The sequence below is a fragment of the Lygodium microphyllum genome, chromosome 2 (assembly GCF_053477565.2).
Source record: "Lygodium microphyllum isolate KBCC chromosome 2, Lygodium_microphyllum_v1.1.10, whole genome shotgun sequence".
Classification (NCBI taxonomy): domain Eukaryota; kingdom Viridiplantae; phylum Streptophyta; class Polypodiopsida; order Schizaeales; family Lygodiaceae; genus Lygodium; species Lygodium microphyllum.
Window position 1 is genome coordinate 101,426,064 of NC_141136.1, and position 23,068 is coordinate 101,449,131.

Genomic DNA, 23,068 nt, shown 5'->3' on the forward strand with positions numbered 1-23,068 from the left:
GTGATACCTCATCATAGATTCATAGGTCTCTCTCTTTTTTGTATCAGATATCTACTATCATTGTATCCACATGCATGATGCCACTATGATACACTAGACTATAGTTCTATCGAATGTTTTACGCAACCCATGTGACTGCGATGGTCACCCTCATGTATTCATCTTATTTTATAATGAAATGGCTATTTCCACTTTTAAACATGTATTCTATCATTTAATGATTTATGGTTTTTGTTATTTAAACACTCATCTTAAATTTTTTTTCATACTAATATCATACCGTACCTTATAAAATCATAAGGTACCATTTTGTACCGTATATTATCGTACCGTAACATATCGTACCTGACAACTATGGTTTAAGAACCATTGGGACAAGGTGAGCAAGTCATCCTAATTGAGAAATTCACGAAGAACCGTTGGGACAAGGTGAGCAAGTCATCCTAATTGAGAAATTCACAAAGCTTGGGGATATTGCTCATTGTGTTCCACTCTAACTCAAATTGGTTCTTGATCTTAGGACTAAACAATCCCATCGAACCATTTATCCGAAGCATTTGATCAAGTAGAAAAACCACTTGAAGGCAGAGGCTACTTGGGAGTTAGTCCGCTCATTGAAAAGTCATTTTCCTCACTTCATTCTTGAGGATATTGTTGAGACAGCAATCATTCATAAGGGGGGAAGTGTTATGTCCCTAATCATTTGGATGGGTACTAGTAGCATTGGTCACAGTGGTTACAAATCGACTTAGTGCAATACACTAGGATACTTCAAGGTTAGAGCAACAAAGTCCTATAAATAGGACTCGAGGCTCTATTGTGCACATTCATTGTATGATCACCACTCTTGGAATCTTGGCCCATTGGCTAATGCATCCCTACACTGGGATGGTGTGGCTTGGTAGTATGGGATGCCAACCCTTGGGAGAGAGAGAGATACGTTGTTCCTGTTTCCTAACTTTGGGTGTTCCCCTCGTTCCAAGGGGTCTCATTTCCGTTCCCCGTTCCCAGTAACTATGCTCTAGCATATATATATATATATATATATATATATATATATATATATATATATATATATATATATATATATATATATATATATATATATATATATATATATAGAGAGAGAGAGAGAGAGAGAGAGAATCAACAATTAAGTCTTAGAATCTAGAGAGAGAGAGATCACATCAACCATAATTCGTAAAATTAGAGACATAATAATAATCAAGTTTCAACAATAATAAAGATTCAAAACATTGTAATCAACAATGGAACGGGAACGGAACACCCAAAGTTAGGGAATGGGAACGGTATATATATATATATATATATATATATATATATATAGAGAGAGAGAGAGAGAGAGAAAGAGAGAGAGAGAGGGAGAATCAACACTTAAGTCTTAGAATCTAGAGAGAGAGATCATATCAACCATAATTCATGAAATTAGAGACATAATAATCAAGTTTCATCAATAATAAAGATTCAAAACATTGTAATCAGCAATGGATTGTCGCATTCATGATTCAACATTGTAATCAACAATGTTGCGTAAGTCCAACAAGTGTGCATTGCAAAGACACAAAATATGCACTAAACTTTAAAGTCTAAAGATCCAAGTTATAAGAGCTCCAATTTCCAAGTCAAATCTCTAAAGTTCCAAAAGGCTAGCCGCTAAGTGCTTTGATTCATGGAAGATGGCTCCATTGTGCCTAAATGCTCATCCTGTTGAACAACATCCTACCCATCACCATCACCATCATCGTCATCTTTTTCCCAACGTATAAGAGAATCAGCCTTTGCAACTGATGTAAGAGCTAGCAAGCAAAGGTTGAAGCTCGCATAAACTAGGTCATTCGTCTTCATTATACCAAGACAATATCTCTTCTTTGAGTGAATGTGATTGAATGAGCGTCATAGTTGCTCTAAACAAGAAGAGCTAATTGTTTGGCTAAGAATACGAATAGCCAAACTCTGCAACTCCGTAGCTTCTGCCCCATAGTCCTCCCACCATAAAGCAGCCCCAATATTTGTCCTATCCTCTAGTGCATCCTTTGTACCCAACATACCTAATGTTTGCTGATAAAGAGAGAGCTGATTTTTAATTTTACGTTGCATTTAACGGCTAAGATAAAGCCATGCAAGCAATGTGTTCCAAGCCTTGACCACCTCAAGGTCTCTTTCTTGCATCTTTCCTTGAAACTCAAGATCAAGCACATGTGCTGCAGCATGCATAGGAGAGTCATACTCATTCCATCTACTGATACATGACTCCTTGATCTGCTAATACCTGTCTACATTTGGTTCTAAACTCTCCAACTTCTCAATCATGCAATCCATACCTTCATAGATCTTCCCAATGCCCATATCCATGCCATCTGCAAGCCTCAATATGTGCATAATAGGATCAACCATTTGGTTGGTGCAATTCACCTCATCCCAAAAATCTCTATCAAAGACATATGCATTACATAAAACAGCACTAGCAGTGGCAGCCCCAGTCCAATTTTCATACTCATAACTAGCAAATAGCTCCATAATTGCACCTTTGCAATAGTGCAATCGACCAAGCATAAAAAAGTTATATGCAAATCGTGTATCAGAGTATTTGAGAAGTTCTTTGTCACTTCTCTCTTGCAAAACTCAGCATGCAAGTACTGATAATTACATATAAATGTGATAATCTTGTTGCATTTCGCAACAAGAGATGCAATCCATGGCAAGTCCCCAATTCAACAAGTTATTCAAGCAATTGGCCATGCATGGACTAAAAGTGATATGTGGATACATTGCCATTAAAATGTTTCCTACTGCCCTGTTTGTAGGTTCACCATTTGCCACAAACTGCACTACATTTTCTGCCCCAACAGCCTGCATTACCTTGCACCACTCGGATGCCAATACATCTGCATTCTTTCCGGTCTCTGAAGCATCATGACTACCAATGAAATATACATCCCCACGAGAATATGCGACAACACCATGTATGGACCTATGGCGTGTGTCACTCCATCCATCTGCTATCAATGTCACTCCATTTCTTGCCCATTGATTGTAAATATTTGCTATTGCAATCTCTATGGCTGCTTTATCCTTCTGAAGCAATGTAGTCTTGATAGTTTCTGATAAAGGGGGCTTATATGTGGATCCATACTTTGCAATCTTTGTCACCATATTTAAAAAATAAAGTGACCTAGCTGATTTGAATGCAATATGGTCATGGTAAAAAAAGTGTGCCACTACAGCACCTGTTTCCTCTTTTTTCTTTGGTTTCCATGAAGTGTGCAATGAACTATGTCTAACATCATGACCTTCTGCCACTGATGGCCCACGAGCAAGCTGCGTAGCCACTAATCCTGGTGGTCTTCTGCATGAAGCACCATGCCCTATTGGCCTTGGAGTCCATGTTGTTGGATCCACTGTTATATTTGGCGTCCTCCTGGAATGTGAATTCCCCATAGAAGTGGCTATGCGGTCATGTAACTCGTGTCTTTTCTCAATTGATACATTGGTGCAAAAACGCACCTCTTTTACCTCCTCCTCATGTAGAAGACGGGCTCTTACTTTATCAGCCCCACTAGTGCGAGCATAAGAGCAAAGTTTGCATTTCCAAAGGCGAGCCCCTCCACCTCTCAATGGCACCCCTACATCTACCTCATCCCATCATGACCAAGTAGTGCTTCAACTTCGTCCAATTGTTGATGGAGTACCTACTAAGGATGATGAAGATCCCATAGATATCAATGCTACCATCTATATAAAAGTGACAAATAATCAGTAAACTTCAATGAAATTGCAGAAATTTGCAGCCAAAATTTCAACATCCATGTGTCAAAGTTTAATGAAATTGCAGAAATTTCAGCCAAATTTTCAACATGAGATTCCTGAATCCTCGGACCTCACCTAATCGCCGGCGGAAGCCAAGCTAGGCAGACAGGAGAGGCAGGCTGTAGGCCAAGCAGGCGGGAGAGGCAGGCGGGAGAGGCAGGCGGAAGCAGGCAGGGCCAAGTGAGGCAAGTGTGGCAGGCGGGAGAAGTGGGAGCAAGCAAGTGACATAGGCGGGCGGGTGGGCGGGCGACACAGGCGGGAGCAGGCAGGGCAGTCGCGTAAGATAGGCGGCAAAGGCAAGAGGCGCGGGAGAGGCAAGAGAGTCGGGCTAGTGACAAGGGATGTCGGGCCAGCGAATCACAACATCAATCAACCATTTCTTTTTTTTTTTAAGTCAATTGCTTGAACGGCCGTTCCAAACAAGGAACGCCAAGGAACGGGGAGGGAACGAGACAGGGAACGGGTTGGAACATTCCGCCAGCATTTCTTGGGCTCGAACCTCCTGGAACGCATTAATCCATCCCTATGTGCCGAAACAGGCGTTCCCTGTCTCTATGGCCTGGAGTGTTGCTAGTTCCCAGGCTAGGGGGTGAACCCATTTGGCTCTATGACTAGGAGGTGAGTCTGATGTCCAATCCCTTTTGTGTGAGTTTGGCTTGTGTTGTGTCTCATGTGTAGGTTGGTTTCATCTAGTTTATCCTTTGGGGTCAACATTATGCCTAAACAATTGCTTTTATGGATCTCTAATAAGGGGGAATCCAAAATTCTTTATTGGAAATCTCAAGCATAGCCTTTCCATGGATGCCCCAAAGTGACAACAATCATGATCCCCACGCTTGCTTATTATCTGCCTCTCTTGCCTTGTCCAAGAGTAGTTTGCGGGAGATTACTCAAGCTATCCGCTTTATACTTTGGGAAAAGAATTCCTTGCATGCTGGTATTTCTGAGGTTCCCTAGAGCCATGTTTACACTCCTTAAAACATGGGTGATGGTGCTATTTTGGATGTCAAGATTCATATGGTCGCCCTTTGTTGGTTGATTGGTGTTTCAAGCCATGTATGCTGGTCATCAACCTTGGGTCTCTATTGCCCGCTATTTTCTCAAGGACCAGGGTGTTGTGCATGGGAACACTAAAATCCACGCCTCCTAGCAGCATGTGCTGAACATTGATTAGCCGGTTACTATACCATTTTCTCTTCTCTTAACTCATTTGGCATGCTCATGGAAGATTCTACTTCAGAAGGTGGTGGAGGACCAATTGCATGCCAACTCTTGCAAGGTAAATCGTTGGCCATTTCTAGGCTGGTCTCATGGCATCTAGTGGAGGACCAATTGCATACCAACTCTTTGCAAGCTAAATTGTTGGGCCTTTCTAGGCTGGTCTCTTGGGAAGGAAAACTAGATGATCACCCTAGACTAAATCAGATAGCACGACTAGGATTGGTTTCTATTGCTGATGCAACACTATCGGCACAAGGTGTCCTAATGTCCTTTCATACTGTTCGACAGGTTTTTTAGATCCTTGCGAATACCCTGGTTTGTGGGATATGCTTTCCTTGCATTTGCAGGATTGTGGCAACCATTTCTAGCCTTACTCCAGATTATCCCTAGTAGGATTGGAGACTTCTGGGTAGGTTGTGTTTGGAGGATGCTTTTGTTAATTAGATCTATCACCTACTTGTTAGGGATTGGTAGATTAAGCTAATTCTGTCTAGGGCTTTCACAAAAGCAGCTCATGGTGGAAGTTGACTATTATGGAAGGATGGATTAATAAAATTCCATTCCAATGCAAGGTCTTTGTTTGGAGAATTCTAATTGGTGTCTTTCCCCTTGCTTCAGCCCTCTCTAGAAGACATATTTCTAATGGCACCTACTTCTTTTGCATTAAACAGTGTGGAGGTTTCCCAGCACAGGTTTATCTCCTATCCATTGGCTAAAAAGATCTGGTCTCTATTGTCTAAAATTTGGTGAAAAGTGGAAGGACCTCTTGTGCATCCCTTTCATTGGGCATTTGACAAGGTGAAATTTTCTACTCCTATGGAGCTACACATGAAGATAATGTTCCATTTTCTCCGATTCCAGGGTTGTTGGCATAATTGGGTCACCGAAAATACCTTCATTGTTTATTCTAGTTGTGGTATTCAAAGTCATGTTGCCAAATTGAAAGGTCTTCTCCATTGGCAGCTGGATCTTGTTCAGCACACAAATCTTCTCCCTCCAGAGGATTTAGTCTCCTAGCATACAACAGATTCTTCAGCCTTTTTATTGTGTCTTTAGTTCTTTGTGACTCTTTTACTCAAAGTCATGTTGCCAAATTGAAAGGTCTTCTCCACTAGCAGCTGGATCTTGTTCAGAGGATTTAGTCTCCTAGCATACAACAGATTCCTCAGCCTTTTTATTTTCTCTTTAGTTCTTTGTGACTCTTTTACTCAAAGTCATGTTGCCAAATTGAAAGGTCTTCTCCACTAGCAGCTGGATCTTGTTCAGCATGCAAATCTTCTCCCTCCAGAGGATTTAATCTCCTAGCATACAACAGATTCTGCAGCCTTTTTATTGTCTCTTTAGTTCTTTGTGACTCTTTTACTCTTGTACCTTTACAATAATTAATATTTGACTATTTACATGAGAGAGAGAGAGAGATAGACCTGTTGAATGTCAGAGAGACCTCCTTCTGCAAGACCAAAGAGAAGATACTCTGTTGTGACACCAGCCAAAGCAATGCAAGTGTACTTGTTTAGAGTCTGCAGTTTGCATGCACATGCCAAAATCCAAAAAAGAGTTATCATACAGAAATAGCATTGTGTCTAAAAATTATATTAAACCAAGTCATTACTGAAAGTGGAAGCACATGTGTTCCTACATCATGGAACTAATGTTGTGGAAATCTTATAAGTTAGAACAAAGATAAAGGACAATTTAACAATTATGATATAAACAAAAGTGTCTTTGCAAGCACAATAATCTTTAACACAAACATGTCAAGCTGGTCTTACCAATGAAGAAAGTTTCCCACTTTTCACCTATGTACAAATGAAAAAAAAAAAAAAACAGTTAAGACGGTGACCTTTTGAGACATCTGACAATTCCAATACAGACTCAAAAAGAGTCTAGACTATCACATGTCAATAGAACACGAATAATTTCACACCTCCTCCTGAAACTGCACATCCACAAATGCTGTCCCAGCTTGCACATTCCAAGAGCCTTCCTTCTTCAATGCCTCTAAGCTTGACAATGTGTAACCCTTTGGAAGAACTCCCAATAGATAAGCAATCAAGAAATGTCCTGCCTCGTGCTTCAAAGGACAAAAAAGAGGTTAGTATTTCCCTTCCCGTCCCCAAACCAAAAAGCCATCCTCTAAAAAAAAAAGAACCCCGTTTTCACCTATTAATAAGCCAAGGCCTTCACTGCATTCATCTAAGATGAGATGGTTTTTTGAAACCTTTAAAAGCAACGATAGGAGTTTAAAATGTGAGAGAATCACACACACACACGCACTCTCTCTCTCTCTCTCTCTCTCTCTCTCTCTCTCTCTCTCTCTCTTGCGCGCGCACGCAAAGATTGTGTATATTAGTCAAAACAGAAGTACAAAAGGCAAGGCAGGTCACTGAAGAGAGTGCCTGACGCCAAAGAACTAAATTGTCTTTGGTCAAGATATCAGCATGTTGAATAAGATCAAGCTGCCACTGAAGAAGTCCCTTCATCTTCACAACATGACGTTGGATGCCCAAGGCAGCATAAAAAATGAATGCATTACGAGTGACCCAAATATGCCAACAACCCCAGAATCTGAGAAAGCAAAACAAAATCTTCATATGAGGTTGCATTGGACCATGATATTTAGGCTTGCCAAAGACCTAATCAAAAGGACACATCCCAATCCCCACCACAATGTCTCCAAGCAAAAGGACATGAGATAAATTTGTGATGGTAAGACTCAGCCATGGTGGTACAAAAGAAACAATTCCCATTGGAAATACCCTTGTGGTAGAGAGCCAATACAAGGGGAAGACCACACACCGGCATTCTCCAAATGAATACCTTACATTTTCTTGTTGATCCATCCCTCCATCACCGTTAATTTCCACCACGCCTTAGATTTTTGCAATCCCCAAAGAGCATTGATCCATCCCTCCATCATTGTCAATTTCCACCACGCCTTAGATTTTTGCAATCCCCAAAGAGCATTGGCTTTGGTAGTCAACGACGAGCAACCTCTGATCGTGAGATGATAATCTGATTAATCAAAGAAGACTCAAGAGTCAAACACCCTACAAGGTCCCAATCTTGCCAAGTACAATCAAAATCTAGTATAGGAAAAGGTTTCCGGTTTTGCAAAAGCTTGAAGACCTTACCCCAAGGATCATAGTAGCCATGAGGGGTCTGAAAGATCCATCTACCAGTGCGAAAAGACGTCAGTGTCCCTTGAGGCAAGAGACTCACATCAGCCACCAAAACCAATCCAAGGCGAGCCATGCAATTGAACTTAATCTCTCCTCCAATTTGTCCTTCCAAGAAACCAAATGGGACACCACTACAATTTCCATTTGCAATGAATCGGCAGCATAGTTACTTGGAACGGGGAACGGGAACGGGACAGCCTGGAATGGGGGGAACGTCCAAGGTCGGGGAACGGGAACAGGGGGGGAACGGCACATGTCTTAAGTGCCCCAAATATGCCTTGCATGACCCAAATTGCCCCAAAGAATGTCCTTCTAATTGCCCCAATATCCATCAATGCATGAAATTGACCCAAATGTCCCAAAATTGACTCAATTACCCCCATTGCTCCAAATTACCTTGAATTGCCCCAATTATCCCAATTTCCCTTGAAATTAGACAATATAAATGGATGAATACCTTGGAATTGAGGATCGGCTGAAATTAGATTCTGATTTGCAAGAGTTGATAATGCATCAAATTTGAACTTTGCATGGACTTCTAATTAGCTTGTGGGTTGTCTTAACACTTTGAATCTTCAACCCGAGAGAGAGAGAGAGAGAGAGAGAGAGAGAGAGAGAGAGAGATTAGTGTGTGCATATTAGGCAATGGAGATGGGTGAATATATGGTAGAAGAACTGTGACCCAAGCAAAAAAAAAAAGGGAAAAAAACGTCAATTTTCAGTCAACAGGCCTGGAACGGCTGTTTCAAACAGGGAACGGCAGGGGGAATGGCAGGGAACGGCAAGGAACGGTAGGGAACGGCAGGGGGAACGACAGGGAACGTTCCCTAGCCATTTCACCTCCTTGGAGGGTTTGGAACGCGTTAGGCCGTTCCTATAGGCCGGAACGGCCGTTCCCTGTTTCTATGATCGGCAGCCACACTCACTCACTCTCTCTCTTTTTTTTTTTCATAAAAGGTAATTGTATTAATTACGAAAAAAGGTACAAGTTTACATGATTACAAGATACACGATGGCTTACACTATGATCGGCAGCCACACTCACTCTCTCTCTCTCTTTCTTTTTTTTGTAAAAGGTAATTGTATTAATTACGAAAAAAGGGACAAGTTTACATGATTACAAGATACACGATGGTTGTAAGCCATCGTGTGTAAAATCTCAGTACAAAACCACAGAAGAGTAACTCAAGTCATGGCAAAGACGCAGAGGAAATTGCCATATGCCAGGGAAGTAAGTCCTCCCGAGGGAACAAGTCAGAGTGCTGAATGAGATCTATCTGCCAATCAAAGAGACCTTTAAGCCTCGCAATGTGTCCCGGAACATTAGAGGCCGAATCTAAAAGAAAGGCATTCCGAGTGGTCCAATTGTGCCAGCATCCCCAGTATCTAAGAAAGTGGAACAAAATCTTCATATGCAACTATGCCGGTGTGGGGTATTTTGGCCGTACAAAAACCCAATCGAAAGGGCTTAGCGAGAAACCAACCACAGCTCGCCAAACCGCTGACAAAAGCGACCAGATATTCTTAGCGAGAGGGCAAGAAATAAATCGATGACGGGCCGATTCCACAGTAGTGGTGCAAAAGAAACAATTGTTGTTAGAGATTCGACACTTGGAAAGGGCCGAGGCAAGAGGAAGACCACCAATCATCACCCTCCAAAGAAAGACCTTGCATTTGAAAGGTGTCTTGTTCAACCAGCCCTCCATCACAGTTGCCTTCCACCATGACTGAGATTTCCGCAATCCCCATACAGTATTAGCTTTAGTAACCAGCCATTGATGATCTTTAATCAAAAGATGGTACACCTAATTAGCTGAAGCCTTTTCCAAATTCAACCGACCTGCAAGGTCCCATTTCTGCCAAGGACGATCCCAAGCAAGGACAGGAAAGGGTTGCCTGCTCTGGATCACCAACAAAAGTTGTTTCCATAAAGCACGGTATCCACGAGGGATTCTGAAACGCCTCCTGGCTGTACGAAACGATATCAAAACATTACGACTGGCAAGGGTGGCATCTGCAACTAAAGTCAAGCCTAAACGGGCCATGCGGTTAAATTTTAATCTAAGCTCATGTTTGCCTTCCCAAGAAAGTAATCTCGAGGCTGCCAACAATTCCAGTTGAAAAGAGTTAGTATGTAAGCGGTCCTCCGCTAGATGCCAACACGCCTTCTGGAGAACCAATTTCCATGAGCCGACCAAATGAACAAGCAGGGATGAGGAAGGACTAGAAAACCGAGAGTCTGCATTAAGAACATGCCACCAGGAGCTCCGAATTTGCGTATTACCATGCAGGAGCCCACGGTCCTCAAGAAAATAACGGGCTATAACAGCCCACCGGTGATGATCCACGCACATGGCACGAAAAAGAAACCAACGAAGTGCCAGCATATGAGTTTCGGCATCCAAAATAGCCCCACCACCCATGCGTTTCAGGGTACATATATGCGACCAAGAAATCCATGAAATGCCTACATGCAATGAATCCATCTTCCATAACATGAAACGAATGGGCCGAGTAAGAGCATTGAAAGCAGTATTAGTCCAAGGCAACAATGGCAAGAAATATGTGAGCATTGGTAGCATAATTGTCTGAGCCACTTTGAGGCGAACATGGAAGGGCCAAGCTTGCGACTTCCAATACAGAAACTTAGCTGCCAGTTTCTGTGAAATCCACTCTAGTAGTTGCTTCGGCCAAACATCAACACCCAAAGGGTAGCCAAGATGCCTGACAATGGAACCACGAGGAACAACATGTCCCTGCCAGCCCAATGACTGTAAATCGGACTCCGTGTAACTGAGAATGGCTGGTTTGAAAGCATTGATATGAAGACCAGAAGCATGACCAAAGAGCGTCCAAACATCTAATGCCTTGCAAATATTGTCCTTGTCCGCATGCAAAATCATAAGGCTGTCATCAGCCAAAGATTGACTAATGAAGTGCTATCCAAAAGGAAGAGACAATCCAGCCAACTGAGTGAAAGCTGCCATAAAAGATAGCATCGAAAGAACCGGATGAGTCACAAGGGCAAAGAAGAGAGGACTCAAAGGGCAACCCTGTCTCACAGAGCATGCAAGGACAAATGGCTCTATAACACCACCATTTAGCATAACTCGCGAAGAAGCCGCAACACTAATGGCGTAGATCAAGCAGGACATCCGAGTACCAAAGCCCATAGTAGACATAAGTTCTGCAATGAAAGACCAATCTAAATAATCAAAAGCCTTTTCCAACTCCAATTGAATCAATACCACTTCCTGACTAGAGTGCCTTGCATAGTCAATAGCAAGTTGCACATTTAAGATATTATGCAGAATCTTTCAGCCCTCAATAAAACCATATTGAAGGGGATGCACAATGGCCGGAAGATGCTTGTGGAGCCGATTCACCAGCACTTTGGAAATGATTTTATACATCGAACCCATCAAAGAAATTGGTCTCCAATGTTGCAACATTGACAGCGAAGGAACTTTTGGAAGCAATTTGATAAGACCTTTCCACGAGGAAGGCATGATCCCTGTTTCCCAAATCTGCTGAAACATAGTCGTCAATGGTTTCACCAGTTGGGTGGCAGAACTCTCAAAGAATTCATTGGTGAGACCATCCCAACCAGGACTTTTATCCTTAGGCAAGCATAACAAAAAATCCATAACCTCCTCCTCGCAAATATCTGCCTCCAAAGTAGTTTGCATATCAAGTGGAACCTGATGGCGGACTAGATCATAGAAGACTGAGCGTGCATGCGTAACCTAGCCAGAAGGTGAATGCGAAGAACCAAGAAGATCTAGAAAATAATTCTTGCACATATTGACAATAGTCTAAGAATCAGTGACCATTCGACCTTCAGAATCCTAGAGTCCAGTCATATTTTCTCGAGCAGGAGATGCACACAGAGCGAGGAAGAATTTATGAGACTGACAAGCACTATCTTGCAAATTCTCACTCAAATGTTGCAATTTGGCTTGCTGATAGGATTTCAACTGAAACTCTTTAATAAGATCAGCCAAACGCATTGCCAGTGACACCAGAAATACATCATCTGGAGTGTCCAGCAGCAGAGAACGGACCAAAGCCAGTAAGTCCTCCGCTGCTTTTCGACGCCGCCGACAAAGAGAGGCATGATGGATCCCATACTGCCAAGCGACCCGCTGCACATTAGAGAGCAATCGTTCAAAAGAAGGAGTGCCCTCAAAGGCGAAGTCCAATAAGAATCTATCAATCAATAGCTACATATAGCCCTGAAAGATTGAATGCTTCAAATAAGACGAGTTGAAACGCAAAGGAAGTCTATCCAGCAATTGCATAAAAGGTGCAATGGGTTATGCAAGTATCTCAAGCTGTAGAGGGAAATGGTCCAACAAGGCATATTGCTGCAATACCTGCATTTCCAGTAGCTTAGACAGGAAATCATCATCTTGCATCATGTACATGCGGTCCAACCGCGACCATGTAGTTGCATACTGCGCCGAATGGAAAGTAAACCCTGTAGAAGAAGGGTGTAGCCATGACCAGAGATCTTGTTTAAGTAAAGCAAGAGTAAACGCATTCCACAGGCAACTTTCCTGAGCGTCCATCAACGAATGCCCTGATATGGACTGTCAAAAATCAACACACATATTAAAATCCCCCATCAAAAAACCCCGTCTACCAAGTGACAAGGAGGACTGCAAAGTATTCCAAAGATCCCGGCGGGATAAAGGGTCATTCGGAGCATAGAGGCCCAGCAACCATAAGATCTCTCCTTCAAATAAAACTTCGATTACCACAAAGCGGCCATACACATCATTTTTAATAAAAACAGGCTGATATTTCTCATGTACAATCATGAGCACACCAGAATAATGCATGGCATGTGTCCCTGCATAAAACAAGCGAAACCCATGGCGATCCACAACTTTTCCTGCTTCCCCGTGACTCTTGTGCTCAACAGCACACAAGACATCCCACTGATTCTCATGCAATACCGTCCACATGACATGTTGCTTATGGTGAGAACAAATGCCTCCCACATTCCACGTGGCTATCTTCATATGTCTTCAAAAAAGAAAATCAGGAACGAGGCACCGCTTGCCTCGATTTAACCTTTTCCGCTAGAATGTCAAGAACACCCTCATTCAAAAAATCAGCTAACACGGCAAAAGAGTTCTGACGGCCAGCTTTAGAGGTAGACGGAGTATCCACGGTTTTGGGGATGGAACGGGGATAACGACGATCCCACGGTGTAATCACATTACCTCCAGTATCAAAAGCCAACTTAGCGGGTGGGCCCTTTGGACCGTCTGTATATACTTTCCTCGTAGACTGATTACGAGGAGCAGAAGAAACCATAGTACGCGCAGTGTGTGCTGCAGACAACATTTCTTTCTTGCGCATATACGTGCGCATGGAATCTTGAGAAGTATTAGGCCCAGTATCCGCCAAGCCAGCATCAAACTTTTTACCGTTTTTTGGACATGCCTTGACCCAGTCATTGCCACGGAAATCCAAACCCAAAACATGTTGCTTGCCTTTATCCAAAGCTTTAGGTGGCTAGGTTGCATCCTGTGACGGAGTATCAAGCACCATGTCTTCCATAGGAAGCACCACATGCTCATCATCTGAAGACGGTTGCTTTTCTGGGCATTCAGCCATAAAATGCCCCAATTTTCCACACGAAAAGCAGTGTCCTCTAAAGTTTCCCCGTTTCAGACGAAAGTGCAAAGGATGCATGCCAGAGCAATTAAGACGTAGCCACGCAAGCTTTTTCTGAGCAGTGTCCCATAACATACACAAACGGTTACGATTCATGGCCCTTAGGCTCGGGGGGACCAGAACGGTGCCCACAACGGCCATGGCATCCTTTAGCAGTGGCCAATAGACAGTCGGGCAATTTTCCACTTCAACCCACACCAGGCATTCGCGTTGAAGCAGGCGCTGAAAGTCTGCCATAGGGCGCCATGGCACAACATGGGCCAAACGGCGATCAAAGAACAATGGCAGTTTAGACACGAGATCGACACGATGCTTCTCAGATTTCAACAGCACCTCATAGAAGCCTCGGGGCCCCACAAAAATCTCCTCAACACACTCCCCTTGTAGCAAATTGTGCAGCCACTGGCGAATATGGGAAAGCATCGGGATCCTGCCAATGAAGAAGAGTATCACCGCACGGTCATAAAACAGCGAAAATGAGCGCAATACATTTTTCGGATCCACCGTGGCTTCCAGAACATCTTCAATGCCAGAGTTAGAAAAAGCTTCATGGTTATATTGGACATAATCGCCAGGCAAAGTGTTGGCAAACTCCAACAAATGCTCCCAATCAATATCCTGAGAATCCGCAGAATCAAGGGCAACCTGAGCATAAGAACGTTCCTGATGACCCATTGTCTCTTCTGAAGTAAGCTTGAAGCGTTTGCCCGTAGGCTAAAAGTCAGGACCAGGAGGCATCTCCTCCATGCAAGGAACCATATCCTCCGATTCCTCTATATCAGAATCTGGACCAAGGGCTGCCATTGATTGGTCGATAAAAGCCAGATCCAGACCAGCCATGCTTCTCTCTTCTCTCTCTCTCCCTCGCTCTCTCGCTCTCTCGCTCTCTCACACTCTCTCTCGCGCTCGCTGTACAGGGGCAAATTAGCTCTGTGAGATGTGCCTCTCTCTCTCTCTCTCTCTCACTCTCTCTCTCTCTCTCTCTCCCTCTCTCTCTCTCTCTGGGTGTGTGTGAGCGCGCACGGGGCAAATAGCCTGCCCTTCACGCTGCAGGAACAAGCGACAAGAGACCGAGATGCCTATTGGTGGCACACAGGTCCCAGCCCCACAGGAGCACAGGGGGCACAGGGCAAGCAGGAAGCGTTGGGGCACAAACGATTAGGGTTGGGCGCTTTCTCTGCCTCGCTTATGGTCCGTTTGAGTCCGGGTGACCCCTGCTTGCAGTAGGGGCAGAAAAGAGGGTGCACAGGGTAGCGGGTCACGCACAGGTGATGCGTCGACGCAGCTGCCTCAGCCCTGCATGCTGACGTAGAGCAAGCGACCACAAGCGAATCAAGAGTTCAATCGGCCAGGCGTCGACGGGGCAATTTGACAGGGCGTTGCACGTTGACGCACAGCAGGCGACCACAGGCAAATCAGGCGTTCAATCGTCAGGCGTCGACGGGGCAGTCTGACAGGGCGCGCAAGTCTAGGCGACGGCAGGGGCACCTCTCTCTCTCTCTCTCTCTCTCTCTCTCTCTCTCTCTCTCTCTCTCTCTCTCTCTCTCTCTCTCTCTCTCTCTCTCTCTCTCTCTCTCTCTCTCTCTCTCTCTCTCTCTCTCTCTCTCTCTCTCTCTCTCTCTCTCTCTCTCTCTCTCTCTCTCTCTCTCGCAGGGTAATTATATAAATTACCATAAGCAAAAAATTCAAATGTACAATAAGAGGGCAATTACAAACGGCCTATATGGCTGAGAAGAGACCAAAGAAGTTGCAATGTGCCAAGAAAGCAAATCGTGTCTAGGAAGAACATCTACTTATTGAATGATGTCAAGCTGCCAATGAAAAAGACCTCTCAAACAAGCAATATAACTATGCATTCTAGAAGTAAAATCAAAACTAATATAAATTACCATAAGCAAAAAATTCAAATGTATAATAAGAGGGCAATTACAAACGGCCTATATGGCTGAGAAGAGACCAAAGAAGCTGCAATGTGCCAAGAAAGCAAATCGTGTCTAGGAAGAACATCTACTTGTTGAATGATGTCAAGCTGCCAATGAAAAAGACCTCTCAAACAAGCAATATAACTATGCATTCTAGAAGTAAAATCAAAACTGAATGTGTTATGGCTAATTCATATATGCCAATATCTCGAATAGCATAAAAACTAGAAAACAACCTTCATATATGGTTGCATAGAATCTAGCAATTTGGGCTTTCCAAAGACCCAACAGTATGAGCACAAGTAGAGAGAGTATGCACGTTAATCGGGGTGCAGCACGAGTTTAGTGAACAGTGAGTCAATATAAGAGTGAGAGTCGACAGATAGATGTGTAGTAGTGTGGTACACACAAAGAATAAAAGAATGTATTTATACTTAGGGTACGGTACACTTACATCCACAAGGGTGAGTTCACATGTGTTAAGTAATATACACACAAGAGAGCGTAAGGGGCCTTTACACTCAACAACCTTCCACTTAAAGGTCCTAAGTGAACCTTTAACCAACTCTCACAAGTCTAATGCAATACTCATGTTGAGCCTTTGCAAGACTTTTAGTGAGAGCATCTACAGGGTTATCCTGTGATTCGATCTTAGACAATGTGACTAGACCATCATCCAAAACCTGTCTGATAAAATGATACCAACCATCAATATGTTTGGTACGTGCATGAAACATGGCATTCTTAGTCAGATATATAGCACTCTGGCTATCACATCCAAGTACAGGTGTTTTGGTGGGCAGCCCAAAATCCTTAACCAAACGACCAAGCCAAACAACTTCTTTTGAAGCTTCAGTGCCTGAAATATATTCAGCTTCAGTGGTAGAGAGTGCTACTATATTTTGCAATCTAGAGCACCAAGAAATTGCCCCACTAGTCAAGGTAAATATGTACCCACTAGTGGACTTGCGAGTATCCAAGTCACCTGCCATGTCTGCATCACAATACCCCTACAGATCTAACGTACCCTTTCCATAGCAAATACATTTTCTTTGTGTGCCCTTAAGGTATTGTAAGATGCATTTCACTGCTTCCCAATGTGCTTTGCCAGGATTTGACATAAACATATTCACAACTCCCACTGCATGAGCAATGTCAGGTCTAGTGGCAACCATAGCATACACGAGTGAACCACAAGCTGAAGCATAAGGAATACCCTTCATAGAGTTGGTTGCCTTATCCTCTTTTGGGCAATCTGCTTTGCTAAACTTAAGATATGGTGGTAAAGGAACACCAAGGGGCTTAGCATCTCCCATAGAAAAACGATCAAGTACTTTCCTGATGTACTTTTCTTGTGAGAGAAATAAGAGTTGCTGCTCTCTGTCTCTTGTCACATGCGTGCTCAAAATGTGTTCAGCTGCACCCAAATCCTTCATGGAAAAGGCTGAATTCAGCTATCTTTTCAATGCATTAATCTCGCTTTTATGCTTACCAACAATAAGCATATCATCCACATAAAGCACAAGTATAAGAAGGCTTCCATCATTATCCTTCTTAATATATAAGCAGTGATCTATACCATTGTCTAGAAGCCTGTTTCAAACCATACAAGCTTCTCTTAAGCTCCTTTCCTTGTATAACAAAATCTTTGGGCTGTTTCAAATACAGCTCTTCTTCCAGATCACCATGCAGAAATGCAGTTCTAATATCCATCTGATCAAGTTCAAGATCCATAGATGCTACAATGGCAAATAATACTCGAAGAGTGGTCATTTTGACAACATGAGAAAACACTTTCCGAAAATCAATGCCCTCTTTTTGTGTATAGCCCTTCGCCACAAGTCTGGCTTTGTATTTGGGTTTGCCATCCACAAATTTAATTTTATAGACCCATTTGTTAGGAATGGCTTTCCTATCCTTGGGTAATGTAACCAAATCCCAAGTATCATTTTGATACAATGACTTCATTTCTTCCTACATGGCTAGCTCCTACTTTTTCTTTAATTCACATGATAAAGCCTCTTTATATGTAAGAGGCTCACCTTCATCTGTAAGCAAAACACAATCCAAAGAGGGATCAAACCTTTGTATAGGCCTTCTAACGCGTGTAGACCTTCTTACCCAATGATCTAAGTTATCGGGTAATGGATCCACATCCAAAGGAATGTCAATGACCTCATTATTTGGCTACTAAACTACATGTTCAGGTTGCTGTAATACAATTTCAGGCTGCTGTAATTCATTTTCAGTGTGCTGATTTTGTTGCCCTAGCTAATTTACAGCATCCCCTTGCTGCACAATTTCATCTAGCTCAATAATGATACGCTGATTATCATAATCAGCATCAAAAGTAGCTGAATTTTCAATAGTTGGCTGATGACTGTTCAAGTGACTGATCATGCTAAAATTTCACTTTCTTTTTGTCTGATGCTAAAATCCCCACTGCATAGCACCTTTTTTATGCTTGGAACCCAAACTCTATGGCCCATTTCACCCTCATCTCCATAACCCATGAAGATGCCTTTATGAGATTTCATATCAAGTTTGGTTCTGCTATCAATAAGTACGTGTACATAGCATTCATAGCCAAAGACTCTTAAGTGGTTATATGAAGCAGATTTGCCAAACCAAACCTCTTCAAGAATGCCACTTTTAAGTGCACAATGTGGAGATCAGTTGCAGATATGCACCACGGTTTAAGTGCCTCTCCCAAAACAATTGCGGGAGATTAGCTATGGACAACATGCACCGAATCTTCTCACATAACATGTGATTCATTCACTTAGCCACACCATTAGATGACGGATTATAAGGAGTTGTAAGCTCCCTTTTAATCCCATTGGCATCACAAAATTTATTGAATTCTTTAGATACATACTCTCCCCCGTTATTTTGAGTACTAACAAATGCATAAAACCTTTTAAAAGCATCCAATGTCTCACTTTTCTAGTTTAAGTAAACCTATAGCTTTCTAAAATGGTCATCAATAAAAGACACAAAATAACGAAAACCACTATGAGTTTTTATTGACATGGTGCATACATCAGAATGGACTAAATCCAAGATACATGCCTTCCTAGAGGCTCCATGAGAGTATGGCCTCTTTACGTGTTTACCTAGCACATATTTACCCAGAACATAGTCATCATAGAAGTCAAGCTTTGAGTTTTTCACATCAACTCTTCCAAGTGAAGAAAGTGTCTCCAAACCCTTTTGGCTAATGTGTCCAAGACACTTGTGCCATAACTCCATGTGTGACTGCACTTTAGCAACTGCAACAAACTTTCCAGAAAGTGCCTGCAATAGAGATTATATAGTCCCCTTTATACCACCTCTAGTAACTAGCATAAACCCTTTCTATATCTTTCACATTCAACCACCAAAAGTAGTGAAGTAACCTTTGTTGTCTAGCTGCCAAATAGAAAGCAAGCTCTTCTTGATGCCAAGTACATACCTAACATCATGAAGGATCAATTCTTGACCATTTTCAAGAGCCATGTGTATGGCGTCCATTCCTTCAATATCACATGCATGATTGTTGTCAAGGTAGACTTTTCCAAGATTACCTTCTGCATAAGAAGAAAAACACTCCAAAGATGGAGTTACATGAAATGAAGCACCGCTCTCAACAATCCACGATTGTGACAAACCATCATGAGCTAACAACAAAGCATCTATCACATCCGTTTTTGTGATATACATGTCCTCCACTGTCATAACATGTGGATCTGAAAACGCAACCAACAAATCAACGTCTTTATCCTCTTCTATCTCCTCAATAACAACACTAGATGCCACATTTGCTTTTTTTGTCTCTTTAGGGATAGAGCTGCCATCCTTTTCATTCTTTTTGCATTTTGCATTAGCCTACTTCTTATGTTCTTGTTCCCTTTTAAAGTGCTTGCAATCGAGCTTTTTATGCCTTTTGCGACCACATTGATAACAAATTACATCTTCTTGTTTTTCCTTGCTTTTGCTGCATTTTTTGTTTTTATTTGCAATATTAGATCTTTTTTCAATTCTTCCTCTTACATTGTAAGCTAATCCAATGTTTTTCCCACTTGCATTACATCTAATCTCTTCGTTGAGAATAAAAACACCCACACCATCAAATGTCAAGTTGGGGCTATTGCTCAATGACACAACCAATGCTTCCCATCAATCGAGCAAAGTCATGAGCAATAAAATAGCCCTCAATTCAGGATCAAAAGCTGACAAGCCTGCACCATATAACTGACTCAAAATACCAATGAAAGCATTCAAATGCTCTAAGGCAGGCTTAGACTCATCAAGCTTCAAGTTTACCAACTTTCGCATGAGATGTACCTGATTGATAGAAGTTGTATTTTCATAAGTAGCCTTGAGTTTCTCCCAAAGTGCATAGGCAGTATCAAGCCCCTTTATATCCACCAAGTCATCATATGTGACTGCCATTTTAATGTAAGTAATGGCCTTTTTATTCATTTTAGCCCAATCCTCATCTAGCAAAGCAACAGGCTTATGTTCTGCCAAAGCATCATCACAATCCTTAAGGAAGAGTATACCTTGCATACGAACTTTCTAAAGATCAAAGCCATTGCCATCAAATTTATAGAGATTCTTTGTGTCAGATGTAGATGCACTGCTAGCCATCTTCAGCAATAAAAAATTGCACTGAAGTGTTGAATGCTTTCAGCCAATAGCAAGGTTGCTGAAAGTAATAGCAAGTACACACACTTATACTTCCAAGGTGTCCAAGAAGCAGGTGTTTTGCTGCAATTTCAGTCTCAAGTACTAATTATGGCATATATACAAATCAATCTGATACATTTGTATTAATGACAGCTCCCACTTCAATACTATATCACCATAATGCCCAAATGCAATAACCCGAATGTTGTATATACCACTATTTTACTGCATAATGAGCATTCAGCAATACAAACACCAAGAGAAGCTACTCTTTTACAACATTTGAAGCATCCAAAGTTAAAATTTCTCTCACTCAGCAGCGAATCTCCTGCAAATTTCATTGTCAAGCCTCAAATCAACTCAAAATGCATCACCAATGTGAAAGGCCCCAAAATTTTTACAATAAATCTGCCCCAATTGCGTCAATACATCTTTGCGAGCATCAAATGCAGGCAAATGTTGCAGAAATTTACGAATTCTGCAAAAACCCCAAATTTCGAGATCCAAGAGTGCACAAATTTCAAAGAAATTGGCTCAACCGAGCAAAGTTTTACTTACACATGAAAATCCCCCAAATTTTTGAGGCTTGTGCACCCAATGTCTACAATTTATGGGTCAAGAGTCACTGAAGTATGTGTCCGGCACCAAATCTGAAAAGAACCGAATTTTCAGGAGCAAATTTGCACAGATTTATGTTCTGTGCTTATGCGTGTGAACGCGCCCAATAGAGAAGGGATAGAAACAGAAAATTCCTCATTAAAAAAAAGGTCGTTGACCTGCCCGCTGGCCCCCATCAGCCTGACAAGTGATGCCCATCACTCGCCTGCCTGTTGGCCCCCATCAGCCTGACAAGTGATGCCCATCAGCTGCCTGGCCCCCATCAACCTATCGCATTGGTCTGCTGGTCGTGTGTTGGTTAGCCCGTCACACGTATGGCACGTGTCGCTGGCCCCGCCTACCGCTTGCATGTTGCCTATGAATCGCCTAGGCTTATGCTCTGCATGTGTGTCACCTGGGCCTATACACCGCCAGACAACTATTGATGCCCTGTCGACCTAGATCCTGTGGCTGTCGCCTGCAACTGGTGACTACTGCCTGTGGCTGTCGTTGCTGCAACTACCTGTGTGGACCATCATGCTCTGATACCAGTTTGATGAGTATGAGAGGAAGCAGAGAGAGAGTAAGCACATTAATTGAGGTGCAACATGAGTTTATTAAACAGTGAGTGAGTACGAGAGAGAGTCGACAGATAGATGTGTACCAGTGTGGTACACACAAAGAATAAAAGAATGTATTTATACTTAGGGTACGGTACACTTATACCCGCAAGGGTGAGTTCACATGTGTAAAGTAATATACACACAGGAGAGCGTAAGGGGCCTTTACACCCAACAAATAGATGAGGAGAGATTTCTTCACTTGTCACACAAAAGAAGTAACGACCATTTGAAATATGCCTCGCAGAGACAAGGGAAAGACCTCCCACCAACATTCTCCATATAAACACTTTATATTTAAATGGAGTTTTATTGAGCCAGCCCATCACTAAAAATTTCCACCAAGTCTCTATTAAAGTGCAACGAATGCGGAAGTGTATGGACAAGACTGAAAGAAAATGAACATGACAGAAAGGGAGAGAGAAAAGAGACAGAAGAACAAGAAATCTGCAGTCAATGAATGCTGAAATGAAGAGGGTAGATATACAAGGGCTGTAGACGTATTTCCTCAAGCCGAATCTCTCCCACTAACACTTGGAAAACAAGTGTGTGGGCATGCTGCCAAAGTGGGCGTAAATAGGAGAAAAGAATGCAATAAAATAATGCAATTGGCGAACAAAAAACTGGCCGACCTGATCAAAAACTGCGGACTACAACATAGGTGAATAAAATAATTAGTGATCAGTCCTCCAACTGTCACGTGGCGCCATCGCCTGCCTGACAAACTGCCCATACACTATGTCTGCTGAAAATGCCCACTGACTGACAAGAATAATGAATAATGCCCTCCGAGAGTACCTCCGAGAGAATTAACTACACCAATGGTAACCTGAGAAATGCTAGTCCAAGGGATGAATAATCTCTAGCACCCCCTCTCAAATCCTAGATGCGACATAAGGCTCAAGGATTTGGAGTGCTCTCAAAGAAGAAGCTAAGGAAGCACCTTCGTAAACAAATTTGCAGTATTATCCTCTGTCTTGCTTTAAACCACATCAATGGTCTCATCCAAGATGATCTCTTGAATGAAATGGTACCAAATCACAATGTGCTTCGACTGAGCATGAAACAATGGGTTCTGCGCCAAGGCAATGCAACTCTCATTGTCGCAGTGAAGTGTCGTAGGACCATGCTAAGGACAACCAAGCTCTCCTAGCAACCTTCGAAGCCATATCGTCTCACATGTGGCAGAAGACACTGCTCTATACTCTGCCTTTGTGGAGGAAGGGCAACAGTAGGCTACTTCTTGCTACCCCACAAGATAACACCTACACCCACAGTAAAACAATATCTTGTCGTTGACCTCTAATAGTCAACATCTTCAACCCAATTTGAATCCGTC

General features: G+C 42.5%; 1 protein-coding gene across 11 annotated transcripts in view; it reads right to left on the reverse strand.

The window, feature by feature from the left end:
* Positions 1–23,068, reverse strand: part of LOC148040099 (uncharacterized) — a 115,892-nt gene that overhangs the window by 19,248 nt on the left and 73,576 nt on the right. For 4 of the 11 annotated variants that reach the window (XM_087696610.1, XM_087696608.1, XM_087696611.1 and 1 more), the window contains 3 exons: positions 6,977–7,123; positions 6,822–6,848; positions 6,474–6,569 (listed from right to left, as the gene is read on the reverse strand). In XM_087696610.1, the coding sequence (XP_087552736.1) occupies positions 6,474–6,569; positions 6,822–6,848; positions 6,977–7,123 (270 nt within the window). Of the gene's footprint in view, positions 1–5,940; positions 6,063–6,083; positions 6,375–6,473; positions 6,570–6,821; positions 6,849–6,976; positions 7,124–7,212; positions 7,271–23,068 lie in introns of those variants that run through there. The other 7 variants (XM_087696612.1, XM_087696614.1, XM_087696613.1 and 4 more) reach the window with 5 other exon arrangements.